This window comes from Carcharhinus amblyrhynchos, chromosome 24, assembly GCF_965287045.1.
Source record: "Carcharhinus amblyrhynchos chromosome 24, sCarAmb.v2.hapA, whole genome shotgun sequence".
Taxonomy (NCBI): domain Eukaryota; kingdom Metazoa; phylum Chordata; class Chondrichthyes; order Carcharhiniformes; family Carcharhinidae; genus Carcharhinus; species Carcharhinus amblyrhynchos.
In genome coordinates, this window is record NC_137347.1 from 44,894,574 (window position 1) to 44,912,871 (window position 18,298).

The 18,298-nt window shown below is 43.1% G+C and overlaps 1 protein-coding gene across 2 annotated transcripts in view; it reads right to left on the reverse strand.

The window, feature by feature from the left end:
* The window catches only part of LOC145357953 (uncharacterized), a 150,874-nt gene extending 136,404 nt beyond the window's left edge, over positions 1-14,470 (reverse strand). Inside the window, exons 1-2 of one of the 2 annotated variants that reach the window (XM_080211574.1) lie at positions 14,339-14,470; positions 974-1,215 (exon numbers count right to left, since the gene is read on the reverse strand). In XM_080211574.1, the coding sequence (XP_080067700.1) occupies positions 974-1,197 (224 nt within the window). In that variant the 5' untranslated portion in view covers positions 1,198-1,215; positions 14,339-14,470. The remainder of the gene's footprint in view (positions 1-973; positions 1,216-14,338) is intronic. The other variant, XM_080211572.1, reaches the window with a different exon arrangement.
* Positions 14,471-18,298: the final 3,828 nt, after the last annotated feature.

The following is an 18,298-nucleotide window of genomic DNA, read 5'->3' on the forward strand; positions in this document are numbered from 1 at the left end:
TTCCACCAGTAACACAAAGTCCCTCCAGCCTTCACCTCTACGGGAGGGGGACAGAGACTTAGGGAGAATAAGAGGGCTGTAAGGGAAGTGGTGGAGAGGTGCAACTGATTAACCTCAACATACCTACACTGAGGCTGATCTGATATCAAGAGTTAATCTCATTGAAGAGAGGTTTGTCAATGGGGATGAGGAAGACGAGTCCATAGTGAGATCTGAGGGACTCTCAGCATGACACTGAAAGTGAGAGGAAATGAACTACAAATGGAAATACACTGGCTGCTTCTGGGTGAGTAGTAATGGAGATTAATAAAAGCAGTTTTACAAATATTATCATTGGATTGATGGAGGTTGCTTCACTAATATCCTCAGGGGAGGGTAACCTACCACCTTTACTTGGTCTGATCTACAGTCTAACATTACATACTAACTCTCAGCTCTTGAGATGCCAATACATTTAGTGTCACCTTCATCCTGGAAAAAAGGTATATTGATGAAATGTAGCATTCCGAGATCAGAGTGAGAGAGGGAAGTGAGGGAAAACAGAGGAAATATATTAGTGGAAGTGAAAAACCCACGATCGGAACAATTATTCCCGAACCAAGATTATTGCTCTGGTAAAATAAAGTAATAATGTCAAGGGTAAAAGTGGAGGTGAACTGGGGAAATTAATAATGTGATTGAAGAGGTTACTGACAGAAGCAGTGGAGGTAACAAAAGCCCCACAGGTCGATGATGCCAACACCACAACACACAGAGTATCAGATATTATATAAATGTTTCACTTGTTAGATGAATTGCATTTCTGCTGTCACTTGCTCCTGTCTCTCCATGTTGTTAACATTCACAACAGCTGAGAGATAAGCAGCAAATTATTATTGTTCAAGTCTCTTTGAGCTCAGAGAGACAGACAGAGACAGAGACCCATCGATTTCTCAAAGTTTTATTACTATTTTGATTAGAAATGAATACTCACAACATTCTCTGTTTATAGTCAAAGTAACTCGGGTATGCAAAAGACTCAAACTCCAGGTGACGGCGATACGTGGGCAATCTCAGATAATGGTTCCAGGAGGATCTATCAGCTGGTTCTGCTGTATACACTTTGTGTGGACTGACCCAGTAATCCTTCATCAGTGGATCCCTTCTGCGGATGTTGTCCAGAACAATCTTGTGTCTTGGGACGTAAGAGTATGTCATCCCTGACTGGATGTGTTTCTGTTCATTTGTAAAAGAAAAAACATTTTATTTGCTGCTTTTTTGGAATGAAATGCGTGAAAGATTTCTCTCTATTCTGTCATCTAGAGAAAGACCCAGATCAGCACAATCTCATTATTGCAGCGAGGTTAATGCAGAAAAAAAAGTCAAAAAGAATGTCAGACAGGAGCGGGAGAAACAGATTTTAATTCAAAGGGAAAATAGGAAAAGGTAGCCTCAGCCTTGACCCTCAAGGATGGTCCTTGAAGGGGAGGAGGATTGGGGGGGGAGATGTTGGGGGGTGTTACCAGCCTAACTGGGAGCACAGATACCAGTAATGATGGGAGGGGAGCACACAGGAGGAATGGAAAGTCATTGGGATTCTACCGCTGCAGGAAGATCCAGCAAAACAGAGCGACAAAACCACAGAGAAGCCTAGACACAAGGATGGATGTTTTAAATTTGAGCTGTTGGGGGTTTAGAAGCCGAAACTGATCAACAAAGATAGGCAGAATTGTCAAATAGAATTTAACATGTGATTGGGTAGAAGTGAACATGAACTGAGAATGAGTCAACAAACATTGTAGTAACTGAATCTGAGCATACAACACTTGTCTGAATGATTTGTGAGGAGAATATCTGAGTGGACAATTAATAACATTGCCACCAGCAATGCTGCAATGTCGCTGAAAAGCTGCTGGTGTTTCCTTAGAAGTAGTTAGATTGTGTGATAATCAGTCTGTTCCAATATCCAATACTGAACCAAAATCTCCTCCAGAGACAGTTTGGGAAGACTGAAGTCATTATTTTTGGTTCTCTCCAAACTCTGTCCCCTCGCGACTGACTCCATTCCTCTCTGGTAATATTCTGAGATTAAATCAGTCTGTTCATGACCTTAGTGCCTCATCTGATGCTGAGATAAGTTTCCAGCCTCAGACTCACGCCAGTATGAGTAAGGCTCATTTCCACCTGCTCTACGTCGCTCACTCTGTCCCTGTCACACCTCCTCTGCTGCTGAAACCCTCATTCACACCTTTATTATCCCGGGCATGACCGTTCCATCATGTTCTATTGTCTGTAAACTTGAGGTCATTCAAAACTTTCCTGCCTGTGTCTTGATTTACACTAAGTCCTGTTTCCCTATTCTGCTCACTGTCCTACACTGGCTCCTGGCCAAACAACAGCTTGATTTTAACATTCTCACCTTTGTTTTCAAATCCCTCAATGGCCTCACTGCCTCCTGTATCTGTAATCTCCTCCAGCCCCACACACGTTGATATCTCTATGCTCCTCTAATTCTGGCCCCCATTGGTGGCTACACCTCCAGACATCTGGGCCCCAAGCTCTGGAATTCCCTTACCAAATCTCTCCATTTTTCTCTCTCACTTCCCTCCTTTATGATACTCCTTAAAACCTACCTTTACTTTACCTAATATCTCATCACGTGGAGTACTGGATTTATGATGCTCCTATGAAGCGCCTGATTTCATTACATTTAAGGCGCTACATAAATATAAGTTGTTGTTATTCAGCCTGGTCAGAAAATGAGAGGTGCTTCAACTTGTGTTTGGGATCCCGTTGGACTTTTTCAGGGTTTGTCTGTTTTCCCTAAGAAGATACTCAAAACCATTGTTATTTCTTTACACCTCTACAGACATCTTAGTAACTGTATATGAGATTGGATTTTCCTCTCCCTGGATCTCTGTAATTCACTCATATTTCATTGCAACACACTTACATCAGCATCAGATGGTGTTCTAGTTTCCGGCAATGGGCCTTGATCTATATTAAATCCTCCTGAGTTAGGAACAGCTCAATGACAGATAAGTTGCACATTTTGCTTTGATCTAAGCTGAGCCTGTAAGTTTGGGTGAGTTAATATAAAAGCTTGATGATGTTCTAAGTTTCAAGTGATAGGGTTTTGCTTGGTTAGACAGATATTGGTAACTCATTACGTTACCATGCACTCATGAAAAATTCTGATACTTGCTCTAACCTGCCAGAGGCTCAACTTTTACTGTCAGTTACTAATGAATGAGGGATTGTATTCACTTGGGATAAAAGTAGGTTTTTTTTGGTATTAAGGTGGATTGAACAAGATATACGAGAATGTTTTTTATTCATTCACAGAATGTAAGCATCACTCTCCATCATTAAATGTTCCTGGGAAGGTTGAGGTGAGCCATCTATTTGAATATAACTGAGTGGCTTGCCAGGGTTAACCCACGATGTTGTGGATCTGGAGTCACATGTAGGTCAGAGCAGGTAAAGACAGCAGAGCTTTTTCCCTAAGGGCATTGGTGAACCAGATAGAGTTTATTGACAATCTTGAAGTTTCATTAGCTTTTTGTTCCAGTATTATTTAATCTCTCCAGTCTGCATTGTGGGTTTTAAGTCTATGTCTTTGATATCAGGCTTATCAGACTCTGACTGACTGGCTTCATAGCCACTCTGCTACCACGCACAGCAATGTGCAGATTAGATAATCCCAAACCCGCAGACGGATTTGCAATGTCCAAGAACTTCTTGGATGATTAATTATTGAAACCTGTTCAGTTGTAGAACCTAAAAGACTGGATCTATCAATAGGAACTGGAATTCTCTCCATGTACAACACCATGCCTGTGGGATTGTCCAACTGGACACAGCTGGGATTAAACTCCAGGAGTGACACCTCACACACTTTGTGTCCATAAACCTTGGGTCTTGTGAACCAATGTCAGTGCACACTGGCTTGAGGTAAATTCGCCTGTCTCTAGGGCAATTCGGGATGGGTAATAAAAGCTGGCTTCGCCAGAGACGTCAACATCTTGTGAGCGAATAAGATAAAGGTGATATATCCACAGGAGAAAAGATTCACTTCAACCTCAACCTGTGCAATTTCCTTTACAAACTTTCACCATATCAACAGGAGGAGGCCAATTGGCCCTTTGGGCCTGACCTATCATTCAATATGATCACAACTGATCTTCTCTCTCAAAACCACTTTCTCACCCACTTCCCAAATCCCAATTCTCTGAATGATCCAAAATCAGTTAATGTCCTGGCCTCAATGATGGAGCACCCATAACTCTCTGGGATAGAGAGCTCCAAAGATTCTCAACCCTCTGTCTGCTCCTCTCTGTCACTTTATCCTGACACTGAGCATCCCCATGTTCCAGATTCCCCAACCAGAAAAAACAATCCCAGTGTCAGCTGCCAATGACCAATGGCCATGGAAATGGGCATTCATATGCATTAAATATCCAGTTAACTCAAACTATATAGTGCAAGATGCTGAGGGATTGGAATAACATTGCTGGGGCAGGAGAGATGCTTTTATAGAGCACAGAATGTGTGTTCTCTGATGTGTGGTTAGAAAGCAGAGAGGCCAGGTGCACGGAGGGAAGAGCAGAAATATTCTTTCACACTTCCCAGCACAGGCAGCACTGGCACAAACCGGCGAACAGGCTGCCTGCGTTTCCCATCAGCCTAGAAATAATATTCATCCTGGCAAAGCTTCATAGAGGGGGAGGATAATTGAAAAGAGTGAAACAGTTCACAAGCAGCCACTTCCATTGGTTGAATCATAAAATTATGCAAATGCGCCACTGATCTGTCGCATTTCTTTTAAAGTTTGTGCTTTATATTTCTTACATTGCATCAAGAGTTTTTTCAGTGATTTAATTTGCATCTGGAGGTTCTGTTCCTGAAGGCGATGATTCCCTTAGGGTCACAAGTGACTGCTAGCTCCCCCTGAATACTAAATATCAGACAGATCATCCAACTAACCAGACTGTCACAGCCGCACACAGTCTGACCTTCACTCAACCCTCACCCAGCCACTTCCAGCAGGAGGCAATAGATGGAAACCTGATGCCAGGCTTTAGCACTGCAAGGCTCCTGAGTCCCACATCTAAGCACAGCTGGAGTTGGTAATTGAAATGAAGGTTTTTTCTGATCGAATATCCTCGGCTATACTCGGCTTTACCGACTGCACCATGCCTAGAACCTTCCTCCCTCCCAGGGAAGCTCTGAGAGGATTGGTTGATGTGAGAGTCACTATTTCCTTTCTCACTGTGGGTGCACGTGGAAAGCATCAAGGTTCCTGCAGCTGATGGTTATCTGCAATGTTCATATTTTGTTGTTCTTGGCTGGCTGTTTGGACAGGAATGGGTTAAAAACTTTCCTTCTTGAAAGGAAGGTTTCCAGGAATGAGTGATGGATCACTGGACAGGATAATACCCGGTTTCAGGGTACACTGGGATTACAGCAATTACTGGGAGAGGCAGATTCTGAGACTCTAGAATTAACCGTGGGAGGCCTGAGAATAAATCTCACCAGCCAGAATAGCAGCACACACACAGGAACTAAACGGTGCAACACGTCACTCAAACACACAAACTCAGATTGGGCCAGATAGTACTGCATGCTCAGTGGTGAAGCAAGGTGGTTTTGGATACTAAAAGAACGGTTAACAATAAACTTCAGGATAAATATAAAATGAATGGTGAATTCATTTTATTCTTCTGGTTTTTGAACTTGTGTTTTGCTTCTGCTCGCTGTCAGAAGCTAGTTATCAAGGGCACTGCAAAAATCCTTGTCAGGCTGGGGTTTTTAAGCAGTGTCCTGGGTGTGTTCATTGTATTTAAACAAAGGTGCATTCATCCACGCTGGAGAAAACACCTGTGAGAGAGAGAGAGAGAGCTGTTAACCGATAAGAATCTTTCCTCTCAAATAATGCTTTTGTTATTGGCCCCAGATGAAACAGTCACCGAGGTTATTCAAAGAGTTCAAATTCGAGTCGCTCCTCCACAGTTAGTGCTTTACTGAGTGAAGTATAAACCTATATTCTTTCCTCAACGTGGACTTAACATCTTGGAGACGTTGCTGAGAGGAAAGCAGGAAAAGGACACTGAATATATTGATATCAAACAGTGTTGGAGAGCAGGGGATGATTGAAACAAGAAGGAGATCTGCAGAGATAAACATAGAAACTAGGTGCAGGAGTTGGCCATTTGACCCTTTGAGCCTGCGCTACCATTTATAGAATCCTGACAGCGCAGAAGAAGGCCATTTGGCCCATTGAGTTTGCACCAATCACAATCCCACTCAGGCCCTAACCCCATAACCCCATTCATTTATTCTAGCTAGTCTCCCTGACACTAAGGGGCAATTTAACATGGCCTATCCACCTAGCCCGCACATCTTTCAGAATGTGGGCTGCTGGGTCAAAATCCTGGAATTCCCTCCCTAACAGCACAGTGGGTGTACCTGCGCCACATGGACTGCAGCGGTTCAAGAAGGTGCCTCACCCACCACCCTCTCAAGGGGCAATTAGGGATGGGCAATGCTTTTGGACCTAGCCAGCAATGTTCACATCCCTTGATTGAATCCAAAGATGTGCTGGTTAGGTGCATTGGCTATGCTAAATTCTCCCTCAGTGTACCCGAACAGGCGCCGGAGTGTAGTAACTAGGGGATTTTCACAGTAACTTCATCACAGTGTTAATGTAACCTACTTGTGACACCAATAAATAAGCTTTAAAACTTTTAACAAGTGAGTGGGCCTCCCAGAAGGAGCCCCATAGCCCATAGTGATCATTCAAAGAACAAAGGATAGTATAACACAGAAACAGACCCTTCAGCCCACCAAGTCTGTGCCAACACAGATGCCTCTCTAATTGAATATTTTCTTGCCTCTACGTGGTCCATATCCCTCTATTCGCTGCCAATTCATGTATTTATCCTGATGCCTCTTGAACGTTGTTACAGAATCTGGTTCCACCACCTCCCCTGGCAGCGTGTTCCCGACATTCACCACCCTCTGTGTGAAAAACTTGCCCCTTACATCGCTTTTAAACTTTCCCTCTCTCACTTTCAAACTGTGCCCCCGAGTAATTGACCCTTCAACCCTGGGAAAAAGACTCTGACTATCCACTCTATCCAAGCTTGTCATAATGTTGTAAACCTCTATCAGGTCCCCCTTCATCCTCCGATGTTCCAATGAAAACAATCCAAGTTTGTTCAACATTTCTTCACAGTCCATATCCTCCAAACCAGGCAATGTCCCGGTAAACCTCTTCTGCACCCTTTTCAATGCATCAACATCCTTCTGTTAGTGTGGCACCCAAAATTGTACACAATACTCCAAATGTGGTCTAATCAAAGTCTAATACAGCTGCAACATGATTTTCCAATTCCTATACTCAACGCCCCAACCGATGAAGGCCAGCATGCCATACACCTTCCTGATCATCTTGTCCACCTGAGCTGCTGCCTTTAGGGAACTGTGGATCTGCACACCTGGATCCCTCAGTATGCTGATATTTCTAAGGGCTCTATCATTTATTGTACACTTTCCTCCTATAGTAGACCTTTCAAATTGTATCACCTCACATTTGTCTGGGTTAAATTCCATCTGCCATCTTTCAGCCCAGGTCTCCAGCTGATTCATATCCTGCTGCACCCTCTGACAATCCTCCTCACTATCTGCTACTCCCCCAATTTTTGTATCATGTGCAAAGTTACGAATGAGACCATCTACATTTTCCTCCAGATCATTTATATAAATTACAAACAACAGAGATCCTTGTGGAACGGGCTTGTCACAGACCTCCAGTTAGAAAAATTCCCTTGCACTGCTACTCACTGCTTTCTATGCCCAAGCCAGTTCTGTATCCATGCTATCAACTCACCTCAGATCCCATATAACTAATCATGCTCTTTCAGTATCCCACTCATGCTTTCTCTCCATATCCCTTAATTCCTTTAGCCACAAGGGCCATCTCCAGCTCCCTCTTGAACATATCTAACGAACCAGCCCCAACGGCTTTCTGTGGGAGAGAATTCCACAGATTCACAACTCTCTGAGTGAAGAAGTTCTTCCTCATCTCAGCCCTGATTGGCTTCCCCCTTATTCTTAGGCTGTGACTCCTCATTCTGGACTTCCCCAACATCGGGAACATTCTTCCCGTATCGAGGCTGTCCAGTCCCATCAGGATTTTAGATGTTTCTTTGAGGAAGGTGGAGAGTATTATAGGGCAGTGGAGAGGAGGCAATTGATGCAGAAAGGAGTTGGGAGAGGCTGAGAAAGAAAGCAGCTGAGGGATATGGTTATTATTCAATGGACTGTGACTCAGGGCTTGGGATGCAGCCCGTGCAGGGATAAACTCCCCACTATTCAAAGGTAGTGTATATAGAGCCATAGAGGTTTACAGCATGGAAACAGGCCCTTCAGCCAACTTGTCCATGCTGCCCTTTTTTTTAAACCCCTAAGCTAATCCCAACTGCCTGCATTTGCCCCGATCTCTCTATGCCCATCTTACCCAAGTAACTGTCTAAACACTTTTTAAAAGACAAAATTGTACCCACCTCTATTATTACCTCTGGCAGCTTGTTCCAGACACTCACCATCCTCTGTGTGAAACAATTGCCCCTTTGGACACTTTAGTATCTCTCCCCTCTCACCTTAAACCTATGCTCTCTAGTTTTAGGCTCCCCAACTTTGGCAAAAGATATTGACTATCTAGCTGATCTACGCTCCTCATTATTTTATAGATCTCTACAAGATCACCCCTAAGCTTCCTACGCTCCAAGGAAAATCCCAGTCTATTCAGCCTCTCCTTATCACTCAAACCATCAAGTCCCAGTCGCATTCTAGTAAATCTTTTCTGCACTCTTTCCAGTTTAATAATATCCTTTCTATGATAGGGTGACCAGAACTGTACACAGTATTCCCAGTGTGGCCTCACCAATGTCTTGTACAACTTCAACAAGACGTCCCAACTCCTGTATTCAATATTCTGACCAATGAAACCAAGCATGGTTTGCATATCTGGAGTAAAGAAGTAAAATTGACTGAGTGATTGGATTGGCAATGGGGTGGATGATTGTTCAGGTTTGAATCAATAGGGCTGTCGGAATGGGAAGGTTGGTGGGATTGCAGTATGATTGGCAGATAGAGATGGACCTGGCTACGTGTTGGGAGATAGGGATAGGATGGTTACAGAATGGCAGGGCCAGGGACAGGAGGTCACTGAGTTTGATGGGGCTGTAACCCAATAGCGAGGCTGTAAGTTACCTCAGTGTAAGAGCTGCAGACAGAGCTGCAGAATGTAGTGAGACTTCTGAACAGGAGGTTTAATCTGCTTCAGCTTAACCCAACATCTGCTGGGGGGAGGTGGGGGGAGGTGGAGTGTAAATGATTTGTTTTCCAATGTGGGAAATGCTTCTCTCTCGATCACAGCAATCACACCGATGTTGGCTTTGGGACAGCCTACAGAAGCACCACCTGCAGGTGAAGCTGGTACTGCATCTAAACATTGAGGATTCTGCTGGAAGGTCAATAATTCACATGAAAATTACACCCAAAATGTTACCAGTTGTGAGCAATGTGTTGTCAACAATCCACTCAATTTCATTTGCATATTGATATAAAATATCAGATGACAGAACAGTTAGCACTACTGCCCCACAGCGCCAGAGACAGCGGTTCAATTCCGGCCTTGGGTCACTGTCTGTGTGGAGTTTGCACATCCTCCCCATGTCTGTGTGGGTTTCCTCCGGGTGCTCCGGTTTCCTCCCACAGTCCAAAGATATGCGGGTTAGGTTGATTAACGGATAAATACATGGATTGGATGTTCTGTCAGAGAGTTGATATAAACTTGATGGTCCAAAACGTCTCCTTCCGCAGGGATTCGATTAAACTGGGATAGCACAGAATTACTTAAATTGTTTTAAATGTTCCTTGATGTATTTAATAATGTCAACTTGTGGCAGCTGAGTTTATCAGCAACAATAAAGAGTTTTGATTGGAGCTTTTATTCCACTACCTGTAGCTGGGCTGATTTAAATACAACATTCATTCCATCTGGAATGTGGGTATTTTGCAACTAGATCCAATATCTCGATTCTGATAACACTTATGTGAATAACATTGTTTTATTTATTCATGTTGCTGACTTGTCCAACATTCATTGCCCATTGCTAGTTGCCCTTGAGAAGGTGGTGAGCAGTCCTCTTGAATCACTGAAGTCCACGTGGTGTAGGTACACCCACAGTGCTGTTAGGGAGGGACTTCCAGAATTTTGACCCCACAGCAATGAAGAAATGACGATATATTTCCAAGTCAGGATGGGTAAGTGACTTGGAGGGGAACCTCCAAGTGGTGGAGTTGGGTTTCAGTTTATTTATTAGTGTCAGAGGTAGATGAAGTTATTGAAGTATTGTGAAAACCCCCTATTCACCACTCTCTGGTGCCTGTTTGTGTACACTGAGGGAAAATTTAGCACAACCAATGCACCTAATCAGCACATCTTCTGGACTGTGCGGGGAAACCAGAGCCCCCAGAAAAAATCCAGACAAACAAGGGGAGAACATGCAGGCTCTGCACAGTCAGTCACCCACGCTGGGAATTGAACCCGGGTCCCTGGCGCTGTGAGGCAGCAACGCTAACCATTGTGCCACCTTGTTTAATTGTCCACCACTATTCATGGTTGGATGTGGCAGGACTGCAGAACTTAGATCTGATCTGTTTGTTGTGGAATCAGTTAGCCCTGTCTATCACTTACTGTTTATGCTGTTTGCCAGGCAATTAGCCCTGTGTAGGCCCATGCCAATATTAGAAAGTAAATCAGATTGATGGCTGAAGTGAGGGGCAAAAAGTAGCGATCTTGGGCAGGTGGGATTTGGATTATTTCTTATATTGAGAAAAACTGTGGATTAATTGAGTGGAATGGCTTGTTTCTGGATTGTATGTTTAATCTTCCAGGCTGACACTTCTTGACATTCAAATGGAAATTCCACGATTAAATCAGGGTTCACAAGCTAAGCCCCAAGGGTCACAGGGGTCAATGGAAGATTTCAAGCAATTCACTAATGCAAAGGCAAATAGAAATTGACTCCAACGTCAATCCTCCTCCAAACTGGAATCAGATATTTGAGATTTTTCAGAAACTGAAATTGTCATTAATGTCAACAAGGGCTTGTAAATTTCTGATTTATTTATTCGTTAATAACAGCAGTAAGACTTCCAAACTCAGAATGGCCATTAGAAAAATCATCTGTCTAGAATTCAAGTGAAAAGATCAGGAGTTGGAAGAACAGGACACAGAAACTGCCGGTGGTGGTTTGTCAAAAGCAAATGCCTATTCCTGCTCTGTTAGTCTTATCGATCACAGTGACTAGCACTGCTCCCTCACAGCGCCAGGGACCCACGGGCAGGGCAGCACAGTGACACAGCAACTAGCACTGCTCCCTCACAGCACCAGGGACACAGGTTTAAATTCCAGCCACAGATGACTGCCTCTCTGACCAAACATTTCCTGCCCTGCCCACCACGGGAATTAGGGCACGCGGGGATGCAATTGTCCTCAGGCAGAATTTTACAGTCTCAGGATGAGGAAGGCCATAAAATCCCACCTATTGTAGAGTTTGCACATTCTCCCCATGTCCACGTGGGTTTCCTCCAGGTGCTCCGGTTTCCCTCCACAGTCCAAAGATGCGCGGGTTAGATGGATTGGCCATGCCAAATTGCCCCTTAGTGTCCAAAGATGTGTAGATCAGGGGATTAGGGGGGTAAATCAGGGTTATGGGGATGGGGTGGGGTGTGGATCTGGATGAAATGCTCTATCAGGGTGTCACTACAGACCTGAGGGGCTGAGTGACCTCCTTCTGCCCTGTAGAGGCTCTATCAGTCTATGAACATGGATTGAAAATGATAAAATGCCCTGGGGCCTTCCAGCTTTACTACCTGCAACCTCTTTCAGCCTTACATCACCTTCTCTATACTTTATCTACCATATATTCCATGACTTTATGATCCTTTATTGTTTCCCCTCCTCCATTTGCCTCCTGATTGGTGATAAACATTTCAACCAGCTTGACCCATGCTTTGCAATCTCTAAATCGTTGTTATTTGCTGCTCTTTAGTCATCCTGAAGGAAATGAGTCCATTTTGACCAATCTTTCAGGGACTTTGCTTTATGCTTGTTTCACCATCCAGCCCACCTCAATTTCCATTGTCAACAACCTCCTCATTTTTTCCCCATGCAAAAGTGCAAATTCGTTCAAAAAAGTGAGTTTTCTCCTGATATTGCAGTGTGGTAAATGCCATTATAAAATAATCAATACTTCATCAATCGATGCTCTCACAGGAAGTTTATTTAAGATTCGATCAGGATGTTGTAATGGCAGTATAACTCTGGTCGAATGATTTGACCTGTTTGACCAGTTGATGCAATGTCTGAGATGTTGTTCTGATTACAGATGATGTTAACACTGGGTAAGACAAGTTCAAGAGAGAAACCTGGCTTGATAGATCCTAAACCCTTCGTCAAAGGGTCATCTGGACTCGTAACATCAGCTCTTTTCTCTCCTTACAGATGCTGCCAGACCTGCTGAGATTTTCCAGCATTTTCTCTTTTGGTTTCAGATTCCAGCGTCCGCAGTCATTTGCTTTTATTTTGATAGATCCTAACTTCATTTTTTTTTGAAGCTGGAGGAAAATTACTGAATAAATTCACAGGAACTAAGGGCTTTTTACACAAAGAATAAAACATTTATTAAACAAAAAAAATGAATTCTACTACATCAGGCGAAAGGTTGGAAAGATGTCAATACAGATACAAGAAAATAATTTAAAATGTCATGATCCCTTCACCCCAGTTACCTCCCTACAGATACAAATAAAGTCCTGGTGGGAACTGTCGTTCCAGATCTGTGATTTCAATTCAAAGCTAAGGTGAGTATCGGAGTTCATTACAGACACAAAAATCAGCAACAATATTCGGGCCTGTTTCGTACCTAGCTCCACTGGCTGGTGGGACAGTGCGATGAACAACTCCTTTGAAATTATCATTTGGCAACTGCAACTAACTTTACTTAGCCCACATCTTTAATAATGAGTCAAAGATCCAGTAAGAGTGTTCGTGTCAGCTTACATGCACACAACTAATCCCCATGACTCATATTTTAACTTGACATTGAGTTGAATAACTGGAAACAGGCACGCAGTGGTCGGCTCAGATTCCTCCTTATGGTCCTTGTAGGCTAAGTCAATAATGATAGTGATTGAAGAGAGGACGCAGCCAACTTATATATTGCATCTCAATGCATCCTAAATCAAGATTCTCTCCTTTGACTGAAAACTGACTTTTGTTGAAACCTTCATGTAAGAATCATGATTGAATTTATGAAGGTAGTTTGTGGTCACACGTTTGTGGTCACACACATGCACAAGGCACATGTTCAATATGAGAAAGAATAAAATTAAACTAAAACCCTTCACAACACACGGGTTCATTTCATTATTTTTGTGGCTTTGCTTTGGTTCAAAAAATTCAAAGTTCTGTTGTTACTGTTTGGCTCTAGGTTTACATTTACACAGGAAAGGACACAGTGCAGATTTACTGGGACCTTTTCTGGAAAGGGGAAATGCAAATGCCAGAGAAAGAAAAATTGCAGCTTCTTTTATTAAAAGAGTAGACTAATGAAATTTGATAGAGTTCGCGGACTTGTACTTCCAGCTGGGCTGGATGTAAAGCAATCAACAGGAGCAGCATTGAATCCCTACAGTGCAGAAGGAGGCCATTCAGCCCACTGGGTCAGCACTGACTTCCAATAGAGATCCTTTCCTCTAACCTCACTTATTTAACCCAGTAATCCACCTAACTTGCATCCTTTGGACACTAAGGGACAATTTACCATGGCCAATCCTCCTATCCTTTACATCTTTGGATTCTGGGAGGAAACCAGAGCACCCGGAGAAAACCACACAGACATGGGGAGAATGTGCAGATTCCACACGGGCAAGCACCTAAGACTGGATTTGAACCCGGATCCTGGTGCTGTGAGGCCGCAGTGTTAACCACTGTGCCACCGTGCCATAATTAAGCTTGCTTATTTTTTCTCCTTTTCTAGCCTGGAAGCTGTAACTAACCGGCAGTTCTGGCTGAGACCAGCTGACACAATGCAGTTTCCCAGCTGGTCCCACTGAGTTATCTATGTGCTTCACAGAAAGAAAATTTATCTTGGAGCCATTTAAGAATTAATCAAATGCAGATTTTTTAAAAATCACATTTAATGCCGCATAAAACTGCAACATATTTCTAAAAGAGCTCAAAACTGGAAGAAGCATCACCATACAAGACATAGGTAAATCTTACCTCTCAGATATTCCTTGATCTAAACGTTGTTGGTAACAGGTTTGTCCTCCAGATCCAACGAGGAGCAATGAGAATTTCATCTGCTATCTCCGAGGCAGCTTCATCTCCCAAAATACACAATTGCACAAGTTGCACAACAACTGGCCAGGAGCTGAAAGCAAGTGATAAGTCTGAAAGAATATACTCCCTTAGCACTCCACAAATACCAAAGAGTCTAGAATAACACTGTCTGGCATTCTTATTTGGAAACTATGAAGCGACGTGCGCTCCCATTGATACTGACCACGCTCTGTCAATATCTAAAAAAAAGAGACATCTTTTTTAAGACTGATTACCTGGATCTTAAGCATCCCATCAGAATCAAAGATCACTGAGTGGAAGCTAGGGTGATTTGCTGCTCAAATTTAACACAGAATTCTTGTTACAATTGAGTAAATCGTTAACAAAATTGATGACATGCAGTTCCCACTATCTAAACCTTTCCTAATTTTGGACTACGTGTGCAAGAAACTATCTTCAGTCTTACAAATTCCCAATTACCACTATAACAAAGTTTAAGATCACTCGGGAACATTTTGTGTTCCAAATCAGAATTATTAAACAAAAATGCCATGAATAAGGCCACAGTTCCTTTCCTCACTTCTTTCCAAATCTGCAACGAACAGATCAATTCTCAGATGGATACCAACGACTTCTCAGTTTAGCTGTTATCAGGGTAGCTTTGAGATCATTCAGTTAGTCACTGCTAAACAAAAGCAGAAAATGCTGGAAAATCTCAGCAGATCTGAAAGCATCTGTGGAGAGAGAATAGAGTCAACATTTCGAGTCTAGATAACCTCTCGTCAGAGCAAAGAGCAAAGAAAATCAGAAAAGATTGACATTTCTTTTATTTATTTAAGTTACTGTGAAACGTTGTATTTAGCTGTACCTTGTGTGGTATTATATAATCCCTGCTGTGTTGTTTGTTGTTAACTATAATGAGGAAAGATTATAAAGCCCAGGAAACAGCTGGTTAAGCAATGTCCTCACTGAAGTGCTTGAACAGGAATGTTCTGGAGATTATTAATTCACAGTCTAATCAAAGTGAGATTGGGGGAGGGGTGGGGGGAGGGCACAATGGAAATAATAGTTGACATCTTTCCATCTGCGTGAGATAATGGGGATGCAGAAAATCAGATCCACTGAGGATGAGGTCACTTCATGTTGTGCCTCTTCGCTGATGGATGAAGAAGCCGGTCGATGCGAGGTTGATTCTTCCATTGGTGCCACATGCAGTGGTCATCAAGTGTGGCTGTCCGCTCTTTCTGATGCTGGTGCCTATGGATAAACTACTGCAGCCACTGACCCTCACACCAACCCACATGACAATGTCACCATTCCCCTTCATCAGTGAGTGTCTCCCAGCTGTGAGAGTCGATTCTTGGGATTTTCACCTCATGTTTCCAGACTTTCGGAGGCAGGTGGGGGGGAGGTTTCCATGTGTCCTGCTGGCCTTCTGTCTTCAGCTAACTTCCCACAGAAAATCCTTGACAAGGTGAAAAATAAATCTGAAAGGTATCAGGAAGGATTTCTGAACTGAAATAGCACAAAGGTCACAGTGAAAACATGTTGCTGTATAGTTGGATACCAAGAAGGGAAAATCCTGGAGCGGGGTGTCCCAGACTCAGTCTGGTGATGAGCTTTTTTGATGGGGATCTGACATGCCTCAGGCCTGTGCTTAAAGCAGCTTAGAATCTCCCTGGATTTCTCGGATTGGTCAATTGGATATTGCCTGAGTTAAAAAAAGTTAATGTTCTATTTATTTCTATATCTTATGAGGCAGAGAATTAGTTATTAGAGTTTTATTTTCACAAAGCTTCAAATTTCAGCTCAAGCCATGATCCATATCCAATCCTTCCCAGGATAGTAAATGGAAGCAGATCTCACAGAACCCTGGAGGATCGAGTGATCCCGTATCTTTATGCATTTGTCTCCAATTGACCAAACCAAAATTGGACATGGTTGATTGGATTGGAGGGTGTCACGGTTCAATGGGTCAAACTGAGAAACTGTGTGATGCTGGGCACTGTTTGACTGCCAGGTATTCTCTTCAAAAAGTTTTTTGGGTGCTGGTGTATTGTGGTCAGATTTTAAAAATCCCACCCAACATTTATGAAGGGCCCCAGCTCCAATTGTAATATGTTCCCAGGTCACAGGCAGACTTTGTATGAATCCTTCTTTTTGTCTTTTTATGGTCAATTGAATTCTATAAGTAAGAGCTTTTACATGAATGCAATGTGACACTGAAAAGGTTCAAAAGACTCCTTTGAACACTTGAGTACATTGGAGCCGTGGGGATGAATTTTAAGTTATTTTCAAGGACAGCCCCACCTTAATCATTGTGTAATTGTGAGATATGTTTGCAACAAAAGTCTCTTAACATTAGTGTCTTTTTCCTTTTGTGTTAACAGAACAAAGCTGCAATGTCAGCCTAATTCTCAGGAATGTTTGAGAGATGGAAATTCAGAAACAGTCAGCAGCCAGAAGGTCACACGGAAAAGAGGCAGAGCCTCCCTGAGACTGCAAGCGTTATTTGCTCCCCCACCTGTCATCGCCCTTCCCAAATAATGTAGCGCCCCTCAGCTTACAGATGTTACCAAACAGTGACAATCAGATGTTTCTTTGGGCACGGCATTGGCTTATTTACTGAGCTCACTCCATTCATCAAAGATATTCTGCCCTATAAGGACCACTAAAAAATCCCGATCAATCCGCTGCAGACAGTCATTCTGTACTTGTTGAGGTTTTATTGAGTGAGAGATACCAGTCTACAGATCACTGTGGACATCTTTATGACATTTCTCTCTCTGCTATTTTAACGGAGACATTTTCTGGCTGCCACATTTGAATGTCAGTCGGGGATGTGTTATTTGGGTATATTAAGCATTTGTCCTCCAATATCATCAGCAAACATTGTGAGAGGACAGATAGGACTTTAACTCAAGAAGTCACACATAACATTGAAATAATATGAGGATTTTGATAAAAATGTCCCTTTTGTTTTCTTGTCAAATCCTTCTGCCAATTTTCTCTCCTCTCTTTCTACATTCTGAAGTCTTCATTCCACAAGGACAACTCCTACCCCAACCTGATGTCCCTGTCTGGGTATTTCTCACAGCTAATCCTCTTTGTCAATTCACACATTCCCAATCTAAAGGTTGATTAAAAGTAGAACAGTTCAGGTCTGCAATAAAGACAGGAAATTGTGAAAATACTGGGCAGGTCCGACAGCGATGGCAGAGAGAGTGAACCAGCAGGTTTGCCCACAGTGGAGGCATCTCACCATTGGCTGCTGCTGGATTTTCCACTCACGCTAAAATTTACAGCATTTTGTGTGACTCGGAGGACCCAGGATGGGGATCATCTTCAGCAGGACTGAAAAATCACACTGGTGGGAAGGGCTGAAAAATCCTACCCAATGTCTCCGGTCAAACGTGATTCTTCTGCAGAACATCCAGAATGCTGTAGTGTCAATCCCACATCACTATACAGTCTCTAATGCTTGAAAGTGACACCTGAGATAGATGTTCCTCCTTGATAGATTATCACAGTGTCATCAAACTCAAACAGGCAAACCACCAGAAAATCAAATTTATAAATTCACTCATTTGATAAGTACAATCAGTTGAACTGATACAGCCCCTCAGTGCCTGCCTTGTAATTCTTTGTCTCTTCTGATATTCCGATGAGATTCTGACCCAGTGGCTGGCGAAATGCCGGTCATCCGTATTTGAGGGAACAGCAACCGACCATCGAAGGGGATCAGATCTGGGCCTAGAAGAACTAACTCCAGGCTGTACCAGCCTGTGCTGCTTGACTGAAGGGACAGCAGCGAGGCCATGGGCTGAATGAGCAGGGAGGGAGTAGGAATGAGATGAAGTTGAGAGAGGGGAGCAGGTTTGGACAGGAGTCACTGCCACT